The 9,645-nt window shown below is 40.5% G+C and overlaps 1 protein-coding gene across 1 annotated transcript; it reads right to left on the minus strand.

Moving 5' to 3' along the window:
* Nucleotides 1-2,800: 2,800 nt before the first annotated feature.
* On the minus strand, nucleotides 2,801-9,055 carry LOC108673466 (protein Star-like). The gene is made up of 6 exons (XM_018161306.2): nucleotides 8,971-9,055; nucleotides 8,724-8,869; nucleotides 8,295-8,408; nucleotides 6,483-6,677; nucleotides 4,144-4,359; nucleotides 2,801-3,994 (listed from the first exon to the last, which is right to left on the minus strand). Exons 2-6 carry the CDS (start codon nucleotides 8,772-8,774, stop codon nucleotides 3,806-3,808), a joined length of 765 nt encoding a protein of 254 aa, XP_018016795.2. The 5' UTR covers nucleotides 8,775-8,869; nucleotides 8,971-9,055; the 3' UTR covers nucleotides 2,801-3,805.
* Nucleotides 9,056-9,645: the final 590 nt, after the last annotated feature.

Below are 9,645 nucleotides of genomic sequence, written 5' to 3' on the forward strand. Positions count from 1 at the left end.
AATTTATTTTTTAGACTCTTCCCCCACTTAGATTTTTTTACATTTTTTGTTGGAAGTACTACATTATGTGTGGATAATATCCCCACAAAAAGAAATTCTGTTGCAAATTTTTCTAGGTCTATACACAGAATGACCGGACTATACGGCTGTGCTGCTGCGATTCCCCATTCTGGAGAAATCAAACTCGTGGTTAGTCAAATATCCTTAATTCTCGGAAAGGACGTAAATATCCTTAATTCTCTTCGTGTTCGCGTCTATATTCGGAGTTTCGTCGCTCGCCCAATATTTGAGTCGTCGTTGCGCGTAGAAATCGATTTCAGTGATGATCTATGTCGTCAGTTAACTCGTAGAAATCGGTTTCGGTGATAATTAATCTATGTCGTCAGGTAACTCGTCGAAATCTGTTTCAGTGATAATCTATGTCGTCGGGTAACTCGTAGAAATCGTTTTCGGTGACGATCTTTGTCGTCAGGTAACTCGTATAGCTCGGTTCACTCGGTAGGACCTTATTGCTCGTACTTAGCGTGGCTAACGTCTCGCTCCTCAGACTCAAACTCGTTACCGTACTGCCCGACCCTCAGTTTAACCGCGCCACAGAGACAGCACCGCAGTCAGTTGCCACGAAATTCCCGTACTGGGGCCATACTTTCAAAACTCTCTAAGTGAACGTAAGTACTTGCGCTCTATTTTCTTGTCTATGATTGGTGGATTTTGCTTGAAAGGCCGTCCATGATTGGCTGATGAACTTACGATCTCTTAACTTTTTTTGAAAGTATAGGCCCTGGACTAAAACTCGCGTGTTTCTCCGCTGCGTGGCTGTTTGACTCCGCCCTTAACTTCGTCACATGCCCCACAACATTCAAGTTCCCTTCAATCATGCCCTTCATTTATATTGATAATTATTTGTGACCTCTATTCCTACCACATTCGATCACATCCTAATTAATACTCGCAATCCCTACTCTAATCATGTCCTTTCATAACTGAAGTTATTAATTAATTCAGCCCAAGCTACGTTGAGACTATAACTTATATTATAACTTAATAATAATTATAATCTTAATATTATAACTTAAGTCAGAATTATCGACGCTTTAATCATTAGACTATGACTTCAATTGTAAATATTACCCGAAAACCCACTAGAAAAGTCCTACTTACCATGATCCTTGCATGAAGTATCACGATGTGTCTACTTAATTGCGGTAACTGAGGCTACTATGTATCATTCCACGACCACCACCATCCCTTGCGCTCAAGTTGAGCGGGACACGTATGCGTGTCTCCTGTCCTTGTACATCTGGAGGGAGCTTGAGAGAAGTCGGCTAGAACAGCTTGAAGTTAGGTTATCACGTTAACTGTGTACCGGATTAATTATTATTCGCTTTTAGCCATCACTTGCTTGGACATCCTTCACGTCTTCAAGTCACTGTGACATGCTCACTATGAGTTGACGCCTTCTGGGTCTACCAGTCTAAACTTTATTTGGACAGTCTTTGTTCACTTGAATCCTTAGTAGTATTCATTATTTAGTTTTCTCCTATTAAAGAATAAAGCATTAAAATCACACATAGTGTTTAGTCCTTTTTTCTGGCTACAGCCTTATAGAGGTTCCGTAGGGAGCGAAGAAAAGGCGAGAATTGACCGCGGGGTAAGCCAGGCCAATAGTCGGTACTACCTCCTCAATGGCAAGATTTGATCGTAAATACTGGCAACACATCTGGCATACGTAGGCATGTTCTTCGCGCCATAACTGCTGACATCAAAGACTGGAGATGGAGAAACAAAGCCCGCCAAAACTGAGACTCTGATGTGGCATTAGATGAACTTGAATGCACGTACAATGAAGATTTCATTTTAATGGCAAAGCCTTCATCAGAATAGCAAGTGGAGACGTGTTAAATTATAGTCAGTATTCCAAAGCCTACACCCCAGCAGAGAATTCATTGAACAAGGTATCTTGTGCCTTCAACACAAGCAGTAGCATACCTCAGATGAGATTAGTCGTGCCAAGTAGCGAGCGTACCACTAACTGCTCTCGGTGAACTTGCTCGTTGGACCAATCGGTCAATCAATTATACACCGAAGATTTTCAATATGAAGCACAACTCTTTAATTCGTGGATGCCAGCTTCGTGAAAACTTACTGGATGAAAGTAGGCTCACCACGGGCCGCTATAGGCCACTTCTCTCAATGAACTCCCGAAGCAGGCAGTCTGTGCTCGAGAACACTGGCCAGATAATTAGTACCTAGCGGTTACTTGGGAATGGGAGCGATTGCGGCAGCCACAACAGGCCCCGAGTAAACGCACGTTATGAGTCTGTCGTTTAGGAGTGTATGGACTTGCTTTTTTCAACTCTTCAAATTTGTCATCAATTGCAAAATGGGCATTACTGAAATCATTTCGCATAGTAAAATGTCTGCAACAATTCATTATTGGAATAACATATTAGGAATTCAATAATGCGTTTCGTTATGTCTCCGGGAAATCTAAATCTCTTTATTACGTACCTAATGTCTCGTCTCTGTCTTGTCCCGGAATTCTCAAAGAGAGCTAAAATTGCTCTGATTTTTATCACAAATCGGGATATAGCCTGCGGTTAATCTGGTCTCATCTCGAATAGAAAAAAAGAAAAAAAAAACGCACGGGTCTAGTCAAGACACGATCGGGTTGTGTGAACTTCAACACGCCGGCATTGCATTTTTGTTTCAGAAAGCTTTCATTGCGTTCAACTCAGCCTCGAGCAACTTGCGAGCGTCCATAAACTCTCGGAAGACGTTCTAAGAAAACTTACAGAAAAACATTTCTTTCGTTTATTTCAAGTAATAAAATCTATTCCGCAATCAGCACGCTGATCTATGTCATCCAGTATGTTATCCAGTTCAACTTGCAAATGCGCTCGTCTCGGCTGATTCAGTCCCTAATTGCCGCTTACCGTCATATGAATCTTGAACTTTTTTATAACTCTACGAGTCTGCTGCTTGCTACTTACTATATCGTGTGGTGCTGAAGCAGCTAGTGCTTCTCTTTCCTCTGAACGAGGTAAGTAGCCAGCAAATCGGATAATATCCCCGTGTTCAGTACCTTATACAGGCACTTAAAGTTAGTCTGGCTAACATTAGTATAACAACTCTGGCTAACTAACTTATAGTGAGTCTGGCTAACTTTTTACCAGCACGTAAGCTTATGCATAATGCATGTAATAGCTGCCATTTTCTAGTCCAAAGCTCCTAGATTGTCGTTAGAAGAAGTATTTTTTATCTTGCTGTTCATAGTTACTTCAGCCATTTGATAAATGGTCCAATACTCAGAAGCTCATATAATAAACTCTTAATATCACTGCCAAGATCATGTTCCACAAATTTTTACACACAGATTGTTCCACACAGTCTCCCATTAATTTTACATAAATAGTGTTTTTTCGGTTTTATAACAATCATCGACATTTTAGTAAAATAAATAAAAAAAAAACACCAAAATCCTGTTCATTTAGAGCTTGACGTGCGTTTAACTAGATGTGAATTCCCTTTAATGCAATGAGAATTCAAAAAGTGTAATCAATGATGATCATCATATTTCTTCGACTTGAAAAATATTCTCTTATTACTCTTACATGAAATTTCATCAATTGCATAAACATCTCTAATTTAAGTTGTTCGAGCCCTTGAAGTGGTTCGAACCACGAATTAAAGTGGTTCGAGCACTTGAAACCTAGTACACAAAACGAGGCCAATATCTGGCCCGCTACAAATTGCAGCATTATGTGGTAATGCAAACGAAGGTTACGTAGGGGTAATGCAAAGACTATTCCAATCGAAGAGCGCTTTTCAGGTAATCTACTTTTTTCTTGTAGGTGTTCTTCACGAAGATGAAATCGTTCTCCCATCCTTCAGGCAGAGCGACTTCATTGTAAGACCAATAATTTTGTCGCTTCATGTAGTGCTTCAGTTCAAGCTTGGACCAAGCACCATGAACGAACTCCACTGAGAGTGTCTGGAAGATTCCAATTAATTTTTAACAAAACAGAGTATACAGGCACTGACATGTTATGCAATAGTCTAACAGTTAAATGGAATAGAAGTAAAATCAAAGAATGCTGTACATGAAATAAAAGTAACGGATATTTTTTATTCGATATCTACCTGTATATCAACTTTGTCCCAAGGAATGGTCTTGAGGACCTCCAACTCGAAGCCCTCGACGTCCAAGCTGAAGTAATTGACGGTGGTCACGTTGAGTGCCAACAGGAGGGAGTAGATGGGCAGACACTGAACTTCGATAACGCCTGCCTGGTGTGAGGTGGCATTCACCTCATCGCTGCTTATCTTGCCCAAGTTGAATTGCTGTTTAAACATCACCTGGAACAACAAAGTGTGTCGATTGCATATTAGGCTGGGCTCACCCCATATTGTCGTACTATAGGCTCATGGCAGTCACGGTCCAGTCCAATATTTTCTTTAATGCATTTATTTAGAAGCATTAGCACGAGCCGTGCAAGGCACCTGCCATGTCCATGGTGTGAAGGATTCTATGGAAATGCATTAAAGAATATTTGCCAGGACTGTTACTGGTATATACAACCCATGGCAAAAATTATGGAATCACCGGCCTCGGAGGATGTTCATTCAGTTGTTTAACTTTGTAGAAAAAAGCAGATCATAGACATGACACAAAACTAAAGTCATTTCAAATGACAACTTTCTGGCTTTAAGAAACACCCATAAGAAATCAAGAAAAAAATTGTGCAGTCAGTAACGGTTATTTTTTTAGACCAAGCAGAGGGGAAAAAATACGGAATCACTCAATTCTGAGAAAAAAGTATGGAATCATGAAAAACAAAATAACGCTCCAACACATCACTAGTATTATGTTGCACCACCTCTGGCTTTTATAACAGCTTGCAGTCTCTGAGGCATGGACTTAATGAGTGACAAACAGTACTCTTCATCAATCTGCCTCCAACTTTCTCTGATTGCTGTTGCCAGATCAGCTTTGCAGGTTGGAGCCTTGTCATGGACCAGTTTCTTCAACTTCCACCAAAGATTTTCAATTGGATTAAGATCCGGACTATTTGCAGGCCATGAACTTGACCTTATGTCTTTTTTCAAGGAATGTTTTCACAGTTTTTGCTCTATGGCAAGATGCATTATCATCTTGAAAAATGATTTCATCATCCCCAAACATTTTTTCAATTGATGGGATAGGAAAAGTGTCCAAAATATCATCGTAAACTTGTGCATTCATCGAAGATGTAATGACAGCCATCTCTCCAGTGTTTTTATACCTGACATGCAGCCCCATATCATCAATGACTGTGGAAATTTGCATGTTCTCTTACGGCAGTCATCTTTATAAATCTCATTGGAACAGGACCAAACAAAAGTTCCAGCATCATCACCTTGCCCAATGCAGATTCGAGATTCAACACTGAATATGACTTTCATCCAGTCATCCAGTCCACGATTGCTTTTCCTTAGCCCATTGTAACCTTTTTTCTGTTTTGGTGTTAATGATGGCTTTCGTTTAGCTTTTCTGTATGTAAATCCCATTTCCTTTAGGCGGTTTCTTACAGTTCGGTCACAGACGTTAACTCCAGTTTCCTCCCATTCGTTTCTTCTTTGTTTTGTTGTGCATTTTCGGTTTCTGAGACATATTGCTTTAAGTTTTCTGTCTTGACGCTTTGATGTCTTCCCTTGCTTTGTCTACCAGTATGTTTGCTTCTAACAACCTTCCCATGTTGTTTGTATTTGGTCCAGATTTTAGACACAGCTGACTGAACAACCAACATCTTTTGCAACATTGCGTGATGATTTACCCTCTTTTAAGAGTTTGATAATCCTTTCCTTTGTTTCAATTGACATCTCTCGTTTTGGTGCCATGATTCATATGTCAGTCCACTTGGTGCAGCAGCTCTCCAAGGTGTGATCACTCCTTTGTAGATGCAGACTAACGAGCAGATCTAATTTAATGCAGGTGTTAGTTTTGGGGCTGAATTTACATGGTGATTCCATAATTTTTTCCTCAGAATTGAGTGATTCCATATTTTTTCCATCTGCTTGGTCTAAAAAAATAACCGTTACTGACTGCACATTTTTTTCATTGATTTCTTATAGTGTTTCTTAAAGCCAGAAGTTGCCATTTGAAATGACTTTAGTTTTGTGTCATGTCTGTGATCTGCTATTTTTCTACAAAGTTAAAGAACTGAATGAACATCATCTGAGGCCGGTGAATCCATAATTTTTGCCAGGGGTTGTATGTATGTCTAGCAGTATGGTGTTAACCCAATCTTAGTTCGTTTCGATATCATGACAGCCAACTTGGATAAAACGCTGATTCAATTGAAATTATCCTCTGAAATGATCTGGAAGAACAAACTGTTTTTGCTTTCGGTTCCATAAGAGATCTTAATTGATCGAACGCTCCCGATTGAATGTGAAGCTTACAGTCAAGAAATTTATGAGGTGCCGTTTACATCACTCACGGAATGAGGATGTGGCTTCGTGCTGAGACAAGCGCCCACTGTCCACGCCTTCCTGTTCTTCTTGCGCACCAATTCGTAGTTCTTGGGGTCGCCTTCGATCAGGAGGCCTCGCCAGCCCAGGGTCTTCTCGAAGACGAGCGAGTTGGAGCGCGTTTCCCCGTCAAGCGCTCCACACTCGACGAAGAATCCATCTCGCTATTGGGAAATCAACATACTGATGGTTATTAAAGGACCCCATCACTGTATTCGTGGCGAAAATTGTTGATTTCTTCAAAACTGAGAGAAGGATATAATAAGCGGGACGGAGATTTGACATGGAAAATAAATAGCGTGGTTGATCTGGTTGCAAGCTCGACTAGCAGCTTAGCTCGGCATCTGTATGCGCGGACTATTCACCGTCGCTTGTTTTAGCTTAACCTAGCACCGGCATGTAAATAAATAAAAGTTAAGAATGCATGTATAAGTTAAGATGAGTCTTAAATTATGTCACTACTTATAAAAATTAGTATCATTTCGTCAGAGATACCAAGCCATTATACGACATCCACTTTCAAATAGAATTATAGCAGCCCTTAATTGGGGTTGCATGAGAAGACAAGCCATAGTGTAGTTATACCCTTGAAGACAGCTTACTTCAAACATGCACATGTCGTTACTATAACCGTGTCCTATTTAGGACCTGCAGTAATTGCTCATAACAAGGGCGAGGAAAACAGCCAAGGCCCATTTATTAGTTGCCTACACATACAATTTCAAAAGTAGTGTGCATGATAATTTTTCAAAAGTTCATGAGTGTCAGACGATCGAAGGATACATTGCCTAAACTTATTCCCACCTAGCGGTACTTCAACTATTCACTTTTACATGTAAAGCAGCAATGATATAACTGCTGATATTTAGAAACTTGAGAGAGCAAGCAAGTTCCCAGGACCGCGAAAAAGCGAGACATGCGTACATTGGTTGGACTGGTACAATTTATCACAGATTTAACTCAAAACTATCAATAATTTATTTGTGCCCAATTGATACGCTGTGTTAGTGCCGTCCTAATGCAAGTCACTAAACTTCAGAAAATTTCAAACATTCTTATTTCAAATTCGTATATTTGTCAGTGTTAAGTTATGAAGTGAAAAAGAAAAAATGACTTTGCCGGAAAAAATGTTTAGAGACATTACCTAGTAACTTCATTTGATAGAATCCTCCAATCTCGGCTATACAAAAATTTGCATGGATACAACCGTTGTAGGTGCCTAATTACAGGTGAAATAATAATAGAATGTCATTCACATTTGATCATGGAGAAACATATGACTGCCACAAAGTAATGTGATACTTATTATTTAAAAGAAAATAAATTATTTATTGAGGCTATAGGTGCTGCTGAAAGTATTTACAACATTCACTGCGTGAGGCGGGCATCTTTGATCAGCGGATGAGGAGGGCTATAATTATTTGTGAAAAGCAAGCCTTTTATGAAGAATGATATTCTGTTACATCATGTATCCTGGATATATACGCGCCCAAACAGCATAAATGTATTTACCGAGCATCGGCTTCAAACACTCACACTAGCAAAATTACAAACTTCGATAATTACAAACATACACGATCATTTTGTTGCATGCTGTGCTATGAACAATATTTACTTGTTGGATTAAATATCATTAGAGTATAAATAGTATGATATACTAGGATGCTATTGGTGGTGAACCTAAGTGTTGCAGTCATGGTGCTTATCAGTCATGTACCCAATTACGAAATATTCACTGGGCTTACTTCTACTTCAGTGCCTTCAAAATCTCCATTACTCACAAACTCGCCCATTATCTTCCTGATAGCAGAAGACTGTCCCTGTGAAGGGTCGTCGCCAACCGTGAGCTGGTACGGCTGCAGAGATGGTGTGTCCAGATACTGGCTGCGTATTCTCTGAAGTAAACATGAAAGGTTATTATTCCTCCCCATTAGTTTATATTTTTGGGAAGTGATTCTTGATAAATTCCATGTGAATTAGTTGATGATTAAAAGCTCCAATTTGATTGTTATTTACCGTCGGACCCCGTGTTTTTAATCGATTATATTATGTTGTGTGCTTCGTTATCACTGACGCATTAAAAAAACTAATTCAAGTCCAGTTGATACTCAACAACCAAATATATATGAGCACGAATAAAGCAACATAAACCGCTTTAGAAAGCTTTAGCTTATAAGAATGACTTGCAAAATGTAACAACAAAACCGAACCTCAATGAGCCTGGGGTCGTCTTGCTCGAGTGTTCCCCTCCTACCGCTCATCGCGTCGGAAATATCGGAAGAAATCTGGTCACAAGCCAGAGGAGGAGAGCAGTCGAGGGACGGCACTGCATCCGATCGCAGAGCAGGTTGTAGGGCTTGAACGGGCACCAAAATATAGGGTTATTGACAATTATTACAACAGATATAAAGAAATAAATAAATAAAAATTTCATGCATTATGTTATTGGCCACTCACGGTTGGAAGGCGCTGTCTTCAATATCCCGACATATATGATAGAGCCAAGGCAGAGCAGGCGAACACTGAATGGCGGTCTCAGACGGCGGTTGCTGCACCTGGTTGATGGAAATGACAGTTTCTTATCAAATTATTAGATGCGTCTCGTGAGCCAAGCTGAGTCAACCCCCTCAAGCGCGCTACCTTCTTCCAACAGAATTTATACGCAATATTGTCATCAAATTTACGGGGCCTCAGCAAACGCTGTCTGCCGTTGTTGATGGGCCTCAAGCGTTTGTATGTTCTTCTACTGATCTACTCTATGTTGACAGACTTCCACTTTGGGGTCGGGCCTAAAGGCCCGTTTCCACTATGAGACTCTGCGAGACTGACGATTGAAAAACTGGCTTTTTCAGTCCGGACTGAGGCAGTCCGGACCATCGAGACTGGAGTGACGGGGAGTCAAGTGCTGTTCAACTGTTCAATCTTTTTTACTGGACTTGCGTGAGTAGCGTGACGGAGTACGGACAAGGGGCAGTGTCGCTGTGACTTTCGTTCAAGGAGGTTGTGTGCTTGGCGTGCGCTCCAATAGACGCACAATTGCCTGCCTCTTTGCTTAACTGACCATGTCGCACGACGGAGACTGAAGCAGAGATGTCACTGAAAGGCTTATCGATTTATAGAGAGAGGCACCTT

Source organism: Hyalella azteca, unplaced genomic scaffold (genome assembly GCF_000764305.2).
Source record: "Hyalella azteca isolate HAZT.00-mixed unplaced genomic scaffold, Hazt_2.0.2 contig6818, whole genome shotgun sequence".
Lineage (NCBI taxonomy): Eukaryota > Metazoa > Arthropoda > Malacostraca > Amphipoda > Hyalellidae > Hyalella > Hyalella azteca.

What these genes read in the sequence shown, in the direction of transcription:
- LOC108673466 (XM_018161306.2), bottom strand. Translation starts at nt 8,774, where the DNA reads ATGAGCGGTAGGAGGGGAACACTCGAGCAAGACGACCCCAGGCTCATT. An exon ending in ACGACCCCAGGCTCATTGAG is followed by an intron (nt 8,409 to 8,723) that starts GTTCGGTTTTGT and finishes TGTTTACTTCAG; the next exon opens with AGAATACGCAGCCAGTATCT. An exon ending in GGGACAAAGTTGATATACAG is followed by an intron (nt 3,995 to 4,143) that starts GTAGATATCGAA and finishes GGAATCTTCCAG; the next exon opens with ACACTCTCAGTGGAGTTCGT.